This window comes from Ochlerotatus camptorhynchus, unplaced genomic scaffold, assembly GCF_037179485.1.
Source record: "Ochlerotatus camptorhynchus isolate MF236.1 unplaced genomic scaffold, CSIRO-AGI_Acam_v1.1 ptg000336l, whole genome shotgun sequence".
NCBI lineage: Eukaryota > Metazoa > Arthropoda > Insecta > Diptera > Culicidae > Ochlerotatus > Ochlerotatus camptorhynchus.
In genome coordinates this window covers 3148264-3161905 of record NW_027040824.1, presented here as the reverse complement: position 1 = coordinate 3161905, position 13642 = coordinate 3148264, and the positions used below count along the sequence as shown (strand labels likewise).

Sequence of the window (13642 nt, the reverse complement as noted above, 5' to 3'; positions counted from 1 at the left end):
TTACTGACTAGGCTATGAGGCCCCACAGAACAGAGACCGATGTTAAATAAAGGAAAGAATATGGAAGTCATTGGAATGCATATGGTGCCATTGCTTGAATTCTTTTGCTACAGTTTTCCGGGTGAAGTAGTTCTAGTATAAAGGCATATTCTGTTACGAAGATAGATAGATTAGCAGATTCATGCCAGCTCAAACTCCTCTGATCATGCTTGACATGGAAATGTTTGACACCGGACACAATCAACGAAATAGAAGTCATGAGATGATCGGTCTAGAGATAAATTAAACATTAATTTCTGCACTTTGTGCTAACCTGATACCAAGGTTATGAAACCTTTGAATACCGAGGTTAGTCTGTAAAACAAAAAGATCTGAATTCATACCTGTCAATCCAAAATCATGAGTTTAAATCTCACCCTGATAAAGCACGAATGATCCGAGAGTGTAAAAATTACTATAAATAAAAAAATACTTTCTTTGAAATTTTGCTAAGCATTCTCAAATTATCCTCTTGGAATCCTGTTAAGATTCTGTTAAGATTATTTAAAAAATCATCATTGGAATTTCCTTGCATTTCTCTTCTCAATTCCAATCCCCAATTGAGAATAACATATTTTGACCTTACTACATATTACATACTGCATTCATTCTTTAGGGTCAACAGTTAAGCGAAATAATAATCTATGCTTAAAGTAAGGATTTGGGTTGTATAATTGTATTGTGATGGGACTTGGGGTATTTTACCATATTTAATTGTTTCAATTAAACTGAGAAAAGTAGGTTAGACAACTGGAAAAAAAAAACCGAAAAAAAGTTTCGAAAAAAATAAAGTTTGGTTCCGATATCTCTTCGTCATCTTGAAAGTTTTCCAAGCCTTAGATGTTGAAAAATGGTCTTGAAAACTTTCCAAGCGCAAGAGATTTTTTTCAAAGTGCTGAATTTCGATAAATCTTTGAAGGCCGGAAGCTTTAGTATCGGCAAACATCGAAAAATCATTTAGTAGAATCTTCTTTTTTCAGAAGATCTTTTCCAAGCCCATCAAATTGTATATTCTACAAGTCCGGAATCAACAAATTTCCAATCCCAGATTTTAGGTAAATTCTATGTTTAAAATCATGATATCTCTTCTATACTTTAGAAACATTAAATTTTTCTCGAACTGTGAACTTACATTCTAACATATAGTAAATTATACTATGCTTTCTTGTTTTGTTTGAATTGAAGATCACGAATTACTAAGTACCAGCATTAAAAAAAACGTCCAATATCTCTAAAATGTAGACCAGAATCTTACAACTCTTTTGAAGATTGAGATTTTTCCATATCTTTAATATCTTTCCGATCAATAAATGTCACTATTTTAGAGTCACTATTTTTCAATTTTTTTCGTTATTGTAGTCAATACTATTGTATAAAATACCCACTACCAGCCCTGCATATTGTAGAGAAATTCTGCTGACAAAATTTCATCATTATCTCTAAAGGGTTATTTTTGAACGTCTTTTTTGTTTAAGGTAGAGTTTTGTTTTTTAATAACCGGGAAAAAACCGGAAATTGATAAAAGAAATTTGAATGGGCACCCTGTACTAAGATCTTTCTTAGAAAGTTCCAGGATTTTGTGGGTCACAGAAATGTTTGGATTAATGAATCGCTTCGACTGCCTAGCAATAGAAGTGTTCTTCCAGTTTTCCTCCACTTTTGAAGATTCCCACGCTTTTAGCTCCATTTTAAGAGATGCAGCCGATAAGCCACAAAAGGGCTCTGGCCCGATGAACTTATGAGAAGATCCGAGTCTTGTTAATGCATCAGCTCTTTCATTTCCCTCAATCCCGCAATGACCAGGAACCCAATATAAGTTGACAAGACAATTTTTGAAGTGATTGAACACACTCCCAGACAAGTTTTGATGTACATGTCGCCGACTTTAAAGCATTTAGAGCAGCTTGACTGTCGGACATGACGCATATATTTGAACTCTTATTGTTTCTACGAAAACATATAATGGAACACTCTAAAATTGCTTGGATTTCAGCTTGGAACACAGTCGGCCATCTGCCCATAGGAACCAATATGTCTATCCCTGGGCCAGTTACTCCTGCTCCCACTTGATTGTTCAATGTTGAACCATCTGTATAAAAAACAATCGATCCTGGATGAAGAACCGGGCCACCAAATTGCCATGAATTACGCTCAGGGTAAACTACTTGAAAAAGTCGATTGAAATTATATCTTTTCTCCATCCAGTCTTCGTTGTTCCTTGCTAGAGAGTTGATACTAATAGTTTTTAGAATCCTAAGATGTCCTCTAAGGTCTCATTCAAAGAGTTTCACTGACCTTTTAATCCTTAGAGCACACTTTTCGGCTTCTAATTGTACAAATTGATGCAATGGTAGCATATAAAGCAAAGCATCCAATGCCTTCGATGGTGTACTTCTCATTGCACCTGTTATTGAGAGAGTTTTTCTAACTTTCTCTGAGCAACACTCTCTTTTGTTTTTGGCCACCAGACCAATACACCATAAGTAATCCTGGGTTTCACAATTGCCGAGTAAATCCAATGGATCATTTTCGGTTTCAGTCCCCACTGTTTACCGAATGTTCTTTTGCATATCCATAGAGCATAAGTAGCTTTGTGTATTGCCTGCTCTAGATGCTCAAGTTAGTACCTAGGATACATCAACGAGTAAGCAGCGGAGTACCTGCTCCTACAGGAAATTAAATTTAAGTTTACCTAGCTTCTAAGTGAAAAGATACCTGGGTTAATATATATTCGGTAACATGAGATGTTTTCTTCAGTTGAGTACTAGTACAAGACACTGAAGAAGTCTGCATATTGTAGACGAAATACGCGTATCTGTCAAGGATCAATTAAGGTAGTGACATTAAATGGAAAGTACTAATTCTTATTTCTCTCTTTATACACGTATTCCACTAAGACGCCCACATTCATCAGGGGTGATTTAATGGTTAAAACGTGAATCCGCTGATCCGGTAACCGCAAAATTACACTTGGGGTTATTAAAAACACAAACCTGAACATGAAACATCATTACCACTGTTGAACAGCCTGCTATCATAGTTACTCGTTCACAAAAATCCGTTTCAATCTGAAATTATAACCGTTTGAAAAATGAATCATTTCTGAAAGTATGATTTAGCGGTTAGCGCTTCATGTGCCCACGTCTGCTGATCTTCTGTAAAGACTCAGTTTTATAAATCTGAACTATTGATCAGATTCACCCACAAGCAAATTTGAAAAGTAGTGCTTAATAAATGTGAAGTCATTTCGTCCATCTCACTGAATATTTTTTTCTAAATACACGTGGCATTCCAGTTAAAAACGCACTTAAAGGGCCCAATACACTGAAATCATTCGAAAATGTCATAACCAGTTTTTTTCCAGGACACTAATTTCAGATTGCAAAACCAGTCATGAAATTTCTCTTGTCATTTTAGACCAGATGACGACTGCTTTACGCAATCTGAATTGATGCGTCAGAAAAACCTGAATTTCAAATTTTTGAAAATACACCAAAGTTAATTCCACCTTAAGTAATTTCATGCTTCTTTCAATTATATAATTCAAGTACAGAAAGCTATTCTTATTTATTACTGTATGGTCCACGCCAGAAATCGTTCGACTTATTTCCGACTGCTCCATCCGGCTGGTACTACTTTTGTATCCAAACTTTTGACGATCCGTTTACCAATAAACCTTCCAAATTAACGATCACGAACTTCGCCTCCTGCCTCATTACGGTCGCGTATGCCTTTCATTAAACTTAAACGAATTAATGAATAAAGGAAAAGAAAATTTAAATTTCTTTTATGTTTTTCTTTCTTCCCGCTCTTTATAGGTGAAAGAACTTGAAAACACCTTCGTAATGCCTCGATCTGCGAGAAGTAAGTGGAATAACGCCCTTACAGCCAACAACAACATCATCGACATCAACAATAATAGCAATGTCAGCTGTCGGGCGTGAGAGAGCGAATCACATCGGAACTTGGAACAACCGGCAGAAGTGGCAGCATCAGCGGCAACGAAAACTGTGAAATGTGACAAATTGCTTCATCTGTGGCTCTGAAATAAGTGCACATTTCGTCTCGTCATAGATTACTTATCCCAGTTGATCGCAGTTCATATTTCATGAAGCTTCACCATCACCAAAGAAACAGCAATGTTCGACGATATAAAAATGTGCCTCCTGGATCTGATCAAGGTAAATGAAAATTTCTGTTGTACAGTTGAAATTATAAGGCGGCTATGATTCTTAAAATTTGCAAATTTAAGTTTTAGTAAAACTGTTTATTCTTCTTTATATTATTCTTATTTCAGGTGAGCCCCAAGTCGAAAAAGTCCCTCAAAGACATGTCGGCTGGCTACTCGGCGGATTTTATGAAAAAGTACAACGACGTCAACATAATTCACTTCAACGAGAACATGTCGATGGTCAACAAGCTAGACAATGTTCGGTTCTCACCGTCGAACTATACCAACCTGTTCAAGACGAACCCACTGCTGGAGGGCAAACGGAGCAAATCGTTCCGTGATTGGGGCGTGGAAAGTGCTAGTTTTGAATTTTCCTCGGATGATCGCGACACGCTGACGATGACGAGCTGCTCGCACTACTCCGGCGACGGTGATCATTACCACCTGTTGAAGTCTATTTCGCAGCACAGCAATGATGAACACTGCCGACGACTGTTGGGCGAAGGCGGATCGGCTGAGGAGGACGATGAAGACGATGACGATGGAATTATCATGAACCACTACAGCTTGGAAGAGTGCTTTGCCGGTGGGCTGGTATCGCAGTTGGATTCATTTTGTACGCTTTGTACCTCTTCGTTCAGTTTTAGCAACTGCAATAACTGCGAGAAATCTGGCTGCGGCTCGAAGTGTAGCGGCGATGGCAGTACGGTAGGCGAAATTGACACTGGCTGCGTGTGTTTGCCAAAGCATGGGTAAGTAGACGAAAGCTTCGCAAAATGTGAAGCTTTTTAAGGTGGTGGCGATGACTTGTTTTACGTTCAGTGCAGTGTGGGGTGAAGCTTGAAGTTTTGAACATGAAAGCTTTTCATTCTGATTTCAAACGAGTAGAGCTTTGCTGAATGCATTGAAACACGGGTAACAAATTTTGCTTCAGTTTTCAGCACGGTCGTAGAGTTTCTTCAAATTTGAATTATGTTTACACACTTTCGCTACAACAAAGGTTTCTCATCGACTGAGTAAATATTTTCTCGAATTGCATAGCGGAAATGGCTTTAATGTTAGCCTATAATATTGGGCCCATCGCTAAAAATCTACTATTTATCCATTTCATCTAGATGAACGCGTCATTGGGACAGTACTAATGGATATTTTTGTCACTATTGAAAATTTAGTCGTTTGCTGAATTTATGTATGGGCCCAAATTAGGGGCATTTAGGTCGACATTACATCAATTTCCCTATCACTTATATTCAACTATTGTGCCGTTATTGCAAAAATTAAGAGTAATCAATAAAATGGTTATGTTTTCAAGGCATACTTACACTGCCGATGAGGGTAACTCGGTAACCAGTGTTATGATAAATTTGGAACCGTGTACCCACTAACAATTACCGGTTGTACTCTTTTTTAGAAGTAATGCAAATTAATGCAAATTTTCAATAACTCATTACCCTCTGGAGGATCATCCGTGCTAACTACCATGACATCACTGTCAATAACTGAGTCAAATACATTTAAAAATTTCAAAAAAAGGGTACTCAGTGAATGTTTAAAATTGTTCTTACTTTTCCTGGGAAAACTACTTGAAAATGAGATACAGTTTTACTCAGTCTAGAAGTATACTAAAAGACTTACGGTCAGAGCGTAAAATTATTGACTGCCTAGGCTGAATGTGAAAGCACTGCACTATTCAATCCATTTCTCAGTGCAGACCGTTTGTACCAAACGGTAAAGGACGACGCAATGAAAGAGCCAACAAAAACATTCAGTCACTCACGAGCAGGCGACGCACACCGCTTGCCTTCGCTCACACAGCATGTAATTGAGTCATTTTGCCATAGAAAATGTACGCTCAGTCCTTCAAAACAAATGTTGAGTACCATCACTTCAGAATAAACGGGTTGACAGAGCTACTGACTGAGTGCTCGGCTGTCAGTGACTCGTTTACCTCTCAATCATTCAGACTCTCACGAAGCAGTGAATGATGAGGCAAATGGCAGTTCATATTCATATCAAAATGAATCAAAGAACCTGACTGTTTTGCGCACTGCTTACGGTTTAGCGACTTGCAGAACATTTAATTGTTTGTGAGAAAGTTTGAACATACTGAGAGGTCCGGAGAACTTTGAGATTTGGGAGTAATTGCTTTCATAAACAAACATATCAATCACTGTTTTCTCGCGAATAAAAGAACAATCTCGTGAAAAAACTATACCAAATGAATTAAATGATAGATGATTCATCTTCCTGTTTGTGTTGTTGGTTTTTGAAATTGAGCTTTAATTCGCAAGAAATCGTCAAATGAAGTGATTGTTTACAAAAGCAATTACGCCCTCTTCTCGAAGTTCTCCGGAGGTAAGCATATATCATCGGCAAGAGACGTGTGTGTGAGAAAATTTGCGAACAAATCTAAGGGCACCGGTGTGATTCGAACCCACAATTCCCATTCAGTACACGGGTGCATTGCAACGGTGGACCTATATGGTCTACACCCTGGCCTTTTTGCGCCAGCGTTCTCTAATACACAACAATCGTCTATTATCGACGATATGTTCTTGTACCGCAACCACTCAGTATCAGTCGATGTGAACAAACTCAGCTCATTTTTGTTGGGCATCCTTACATGCTGAAGTATTTCCAGTACAGTATGAAATGCAACAGTTGAGCTGCCGGCCTCACCTTCGACCACCGGGCCGTAGTGATGAGTATCATCAATTACTTTTTGATTTACGGTTTAGCGACTTGCAAGTCCCTAATAGACTTAGTGAAATATCTCTCCTTTATCCTCAAAGTCAAGAAATTTTCCCTGGAAAATCGAGGAAAATTTAACTCATTCCCTGATTAATCCCACTTTTTGCAACTTTTAGACAAATTCCACTCAATTTTGAGTTACTCATATATAAAAAAATGTGACGAAGAATTTCTTACGTTTTAAGTACTTACAAGAACTGTAGTGGTAGGGCTCATGTTTAAGCCCCCTTCTGTATAATTTCTACGTCAGAGAAATTGACAATTGTCTAAGGGACAACTGCACGTTGAGACAACTTGCAGATGACGGAGTAGTGTCTATGACAGGACCCAGAGAGGCCGACCTGCAAGGACCCTTACAGGATACCTTAGACAATTTGTCTACTTGGGCTATCCAGCTAGGTATCGAATTCTCCACGGAGAAAACTGAGTTGGTCGTTTTTTCTAGGAAGCATAGCCCAGCACAACCAAAGCTTCAACTTTTGGGTAAACCGATCACTCATTCTATGTCCTTCAAATATCTTGGAGTCTGGTTCGATTCAAAATGCACCTGGAGATCCCACATTGAGTATCTGAAGCGGAAATGCCAACAAAGGATCAATTTTCTCCGAACAATTACCGGAACGTGGTGGGGAGCCCAGCCGCAAGATCTTCTAACGTTGTACCGGACAACGATTTTATCGGTTTTAGAGTACGGTAGTTTTTGCTTCCAGTCGGCGGCTAAAACGCACATCATCAAACTGGAACGGATCCAGTATCGCTGTCTTCGTATCGCGTTAGGATGCATGCACTCGACTCATACGATGAGTCTCGAAGTGTTAGCGGGCATGTTGCCACTCTCTGATCGGTTTTCGGAATTATCCCTCAGGCTCCTCACCCGTTGTGAAATTATGAACCCACTGGTGATTGCAAACTTTGAGAAGCTTCTTGAGCTAAACCCTCAAACTCGTTTTATGTCATTGTACTACGTGTACATAACACAGGATGTCAGCCCTTGGCAGCATAATCCCTATCGTGTTTGCTTCTCCGACTTCGACAGTTCTGTTCATTTTGATTTATCAATGACGCAAGAGATTCGCGGAATCCCAGAGCATCATCGTTCCATGATTGCTCCGTCAATTTTCGCTGCAAAGTTTGGCCAAGTTGATTCCGCAAGGTCGTTCTTCACAGATGGATCACTAATAGAGGCGTCCGCTGGTTTTGGTATTTATAACGAATTTCATAGCGCCTCTCGAATGCTTCAAGCTCCTTGTTCCGTATATGTTGCTGAGCTGGCGGCAATACATTGTACGCTAGAAACGATCGCCTCACTTGCACCAGATCATTATTTTATTTTTACGGATAGTCTCAGTTCTGTCGAGGCTATTCGCTCCATGAGGCCGGTAAAGCACTCCTCGTATTTTCTCATGAAAATACGAGAGCTTCTAAGTGCTTTATCTTTAAGATCTTTTGTCATCACCTTTGCATGGGTCCCATCTCATTGCTCGATTCCGGGCAATGAGAAGGCGGACTCGCTTGCAAAGGTGGGCGCTATGGAAGGCGATATTTACGATCGACAAATCGCCTACGACGAATTTTTCTTCATTTATCGTCAACAGTCCCTCGCCAGCTGGCAAAATAAATGGAGTGAAGGGAGTTTGGGACGATGGTTATATTCAATCATCCCTAAGGTGTCGAAGTGTCCTTGGTTCAAGGGGTTGGATGTGGGTCGAGACTTCATTCGTATGATGTCTCGCCTCATGTCCAATCACTACTCTTTAAACGCTCACTTGTTCCGTGTTGAGCTGGGGGACAGTAATCTCTGTGAATGTGGACAAGGTTACCAGGACGCAGATCACATTATTTGGTCATGTGCTCAGCACCGTTGAGTCAGATCCGAGTTGTACGATTCCCTTCGGGCTCGAGGTAGACAACCTAATGTTCCAGTTCGGGATATTTTGGCTAGACGCGATCTGGAGTTTATGCAACTCATATATGTTTTCTTGAAGAATATTAACCATAGATTGTAAGTTTGATTAACCTTGTGTTTAGTTTGTGTTTTGTATGTGTGTGTGTATTTTTTTTTGTAGATTTGTTTCTGTTATAATTGTATAATTACAGAGTTGATATAACGTCGATAGGATTAAGTATTTGTTTTAGAAATAGTGAAATTTTTTAATCATAAATCATATTCCAAATCTCCTTTTCCCTCTCCCGATCCAAACAATTGTCATCCACTAACCTCGAGAAGACCGCGAGTAATCGGTTCCAATCCTTTAATTTTAGATTTAAGACATTTATAATGTATAAAGAAAATGATAACTTGGCTCTGTAAAGTTTATTCGAATGAGCCTGTACAAATAAAGTAATTAACAAAAAAAAAAAAAAAGAACTGTAGTGGTAGTCACAACAGTATGTAGTGGATAGACAACATTTTCCAGAGCTGCAACATTGTGCACACTGGCCTACTCCCAGAAATGGAGCACCCCTCAAATTTTCTCGTTATGAGCTGTCACTTTGAGAAGTCTGCGTTCGTGCACATCCGGTAAGCACCCCACCAGCGGTTTGAGCTAACTTCCATCACGACGTGACCTTCATTATCAATCAATAGTTAATAAAAAAAAATCGTATTCTTAAAAATCGCCTTCGAACATTACGAAGAATTCCACACAAAAATCATTTCTTTCGTACAGAACCTTCAAAAGATAATTTTGTAGGTTTAATGTATTGGTACAAAAGTATTTTCATATATCATAGAATTAGTAAAAAATATTTTTTTTTTTATATCTTGTCAACGTCCGCTAGGCCGTCCCTTATTTTCTGAAATTCGACCAATTTGTAAATTAAACCTTTTAAAATGTTCGTTTTGGTTAGAAAACAATCATATAAAAATTTGAATTTCGTACGTTAACGTTTTGAGGTCGCTCATCGGCTCTAAATGAATGGTAGTGTACGAGACCCCCCATGCCACGGCAAGCACGCTTCCGTAGTGTATGCGTTATAGGTAAAAATACATCGTTTGTGGGTATTCCTCAAACAGATCATGGAACGTCAGATTGATCTCATTTGGTGTAAGCAACTTTTTCAAAACATAGTGTATATGCATAATAATTATTTTTGTGTAGTTTTTAAGCGATATGTTTTGGTTCAATAAAGTCGTTATTTCAAAAGTGGATTAAAGCAAAGTAATGAAGACAATCCAATTAATTAATTTTACTTATTAACAAAGTTTTGTAGTGTTGTCTTTTGTTTATTTGGAAGTTTCTTCCGCAAATCTTCCACATTTAACAGCAGATTCTGGAAGTCTTTTTCTTTTTTTTTGTCACATTTCTGTTATAATCCTGCATCAATTTGATTGCTCTCTCTGCGTGGTCGTTTACCACTTGAAGCCGAGTAACGATTTCCTCTCCTTTTTGGTATTCCTTATTAGTACTCCATTCACTTACTGGTTCATCGAAGAAGCTGATATCAATCCCCAATACTCTTAAAAATTTCACAGTATTGGTAGTTGCCAGCTGGTCCAGCGAAATTGTACTCAACTCAGTGAGAAGAATATTCCGTTTCTTTGTCGGATCATCATTGAATTGCCTTGTTCGAATGGATTGGACAAGCTTCTCTCGTCTTCGGAAGATAAGCCAGTGTCAAACACAGAGAGATCAATTAGTTCTTCACTTAGATACCAGAAATGGCCTGAAAATTTTCTTTGCGCAGCACCAGCAGCATCTGGATTGAAACTTTCGAACTCCTTAAGATCCGCTATAAACTTGAGATCGAGGCGAGGAGCAGATGCAGCGAAACCACACTTCCACATACACTCCAACTATGAAAGCGCATACTACAAGCAATCCGGCCGGGTCTTTGTGGAGATGAAACTGCGCCCTGAAGAGATACATCTTTAGACTGTAGATAGCCCGTGCCATCCAGTAAGAGATGAACTAGCCTATGGCTAAAAATCTCTCTAATAAAGGAAAAAAAAAAAAAAAAAACGTGCCATCCAGCGCGCAGTTTGCACAGGTCCCGGTGCACGGAAATAAAATCCTCTTGGAGGAACTTTGTCCAAAAAAATGATTGTAAGTTCCAGAAGCTCACGGGAATCATCCCTCGGCTGTCCAAGCTACGAAATATCATTAAAATAATAACATTTTCTTATCATATGAGTTTAGATAAAATACTCACAATGATGTTGTGTTCCGTGAAACTTGCAATTTGAGTTATGCGATTTCTCAAAAAATTGGTAATTCGGATGTCAGTGGAACTTCGTATTTTTCCTTATCTATTGACTTCCAGTGGCTTTGAAATTGTTTGAATATAATAATGTCGGGTCCGCTTGTCGGCCCCATGATGGTATGGAAGACACTTTCTAGGGCTAGCTCTAAAATATGGTCCCTACAGGGTAGCCATAGAAGGTTCGCTTCAAGTTGGCGCTCTATCCACGAAGCTGCACCGTTCTTCCAGCCTTTAATTAGTAACCGTGTTTGAAAATCATTAAGTAGCAAAAAAGGAAAGTAGCGACTTAAGCAACTGACCTAGTGTGGAAATAAAGTTAAAAATATATCATAAATACCTTTATTGACACTGGTGGTGTCAAAGGACATAGCTTTAATTCGATCAGTTAAGTTCCAAGCTTTAATCAATTCCACAACAGCTTCTCCGATGGCTTTTACTGTCCCTCTTTCAACAAATGAAACGCCAAGAAGCTGTGTCGTGCTTTTTCCTGTCACAAGTACTGCTTGGCGATCGACCAGTTTCTTCCCTATCAAAGAACTCACCACTTTACCGTCCCAGTGAACTGTAAGGATTTCATCGGGACTGAAATTCTCCATCAATTTCAAGGACGGTTCAGACCGGTATTTCTCACGCAATCGATGCATAGTGGAACGGTTGATGTTAGTATTCCCTAGATCAACCCCAAACGATTTTGCAGCTGCTGCCAGAATAACTGTGGCAGAATCTGTGCTGACTTTTGCTGCACCAAGAGCCTGGGATAATTCTGGGGTTACAACATTTTGAATTCCTCGTCGTGAGCGATGCTCCACACGCTTGTCTGCATCGTCAGGTTCATCATCGGATAGGTCGAGTTCTACGAAGTCGGCTATAATGAAATAAATTTACTGCACTGTAATCAAGCAAAGAAACTGAATATTACCAGTTGTCAACTTATTTTCACCTTTTCTTCGACGTTCTGCCAGGAGCTTTTGCCTCTCTTCTTTACGCTTCACTGTTGCCACCTTCTTCTGCATTTTGGTAGCAAGAACCCCATCGATGCCAGCAATGGAACCTACGCGTCGTTGGCCATCTTTCTGGTCCTTCAGAAATGCTATGTCTTCGAGAATCGCCTGTCTTACACCAGGATTCGTTTCTTGCTGGGCGCTTCGTTCCATTTCCGGTATCATTCTTCTGATTCGTTTGTGGTCTTAATGAACAGTTAAATTTATACACAAGACTAGAACATTACAAAAAATAAGAAACTTTCTAAATTAGAGTATTACAAAAAGCTATCGCCTTAAAGAGAGTCGTTGTTGAAAGGTTATTATGGTCAAGTTGAAGTCAAACAATTCCAAAACATCGTTAAAAGCACTACATATAAATCTAATGGAGTCATGTTGTCCATATTGAACATTTCGCGAACCTCCTCTCTGGTGCGTACAAATTAATTTAGATCAGGATATTCGGGGCATCAGTTTCTCCTTGCAGCATTTCCGCCACAAACCCCGCTTAAGTGATGAAGCGTCGTCGTTCTAGCGCCTCTAGTCCGAGAAGATGGTAACGTTCCTCATAGGGTGGTAAGTTGGAAAGATCATTCCACGCGAGAGTGTGAAGTGCGTATCGCACGATTTTTTTCTGCACTGATTTCAACTGGCAAAATTGATCGTACCAGCGAGAAATACAGGGATCGTAGGCAGAGTGGATCCCGGAACTCTGCAGAAATTTTGAATATGAATCCAAGCTGCCTATTCGCTTTAGTGATTACATAGCTATAGTGTACTGGAAATGTAAGAGCAATATCTAGCATAACACCCAAGTCTCGCATTTGAGTTACTCGTTGTAGAGGCTGTTCTGCGATAGCGTAGTCAAAAACAAAAGGTTTGATCTTTCGATGGAACGAAATGATACTGCATTTCTAAACCTTACCGTCATGAAATTACGAGAACAACACATTTCAAAGCAGTTTACCATCATCTGCAGCTCGAAACAATCTAGTAGACTCATAATTATCATGTAGATCTTGACATCGTCCGCGTAAAACATTCGGCATCCAGGTGGCAGCATAAGTTCGATTTCATTGACGAATAGTACGAATACCAATGGCCCCAGATTGCTTCCTTGGCTTCCATTTATTAACGTCCTTTTAAACAAACCACCTTGAGGACGTGGAGATAGTTCATTCAGGACGTTGCTTCCTTGGGGTACTCCAAAGGAGTTGGAAAATGTCTCAGATTGTTTGGATCCAATTTTTATACACAGCGTGCGACTAGTTAGGTTCGATCCGAACCAAGTGACAAAAGCAGGAGAAATGCCATTTTTTTTTCAGTCTAGCTAGTAGTATCCCATGGCCAACACGATCGAACGCGGCTTTAAGATTCGTATAAACAACGTCGACTTGGGCACTAGAATCCATGCTACGCAGGCATGTGGAGAGAAATTGAACTAGATTCGTCGAGAAAGACCGTTTTGGGAAGAATCCGTGTTGTTCAATGGAAATGT

General features: G+C 39.4%; 1 protein-coding gene across 1 annotated transcript in view; it reads left to right on the top strand.

Moving 5' to 3' along the window:
- The window catches only part of f (forked), a 470851-nt gene that overhangs the window by 50811 nt on the left and 406398 nt on the right, over positions 1-13642 (top strand). Inside the window, exons 2-3 of the mRNA XM_065230982.1 lie at positions 3858-4220; positions 4337-4962. Of these exons, the coding sequence (XP_065087054.1) occupies positions 4179-4220; positions 4337-4962 (668 nt within the window). The 5' untranslated portion in view covers positions 3858-4178. The remainder of the gene's footprint in view (positions 1-3857; positions 4221-4336; positions 4963-13642) is intronic.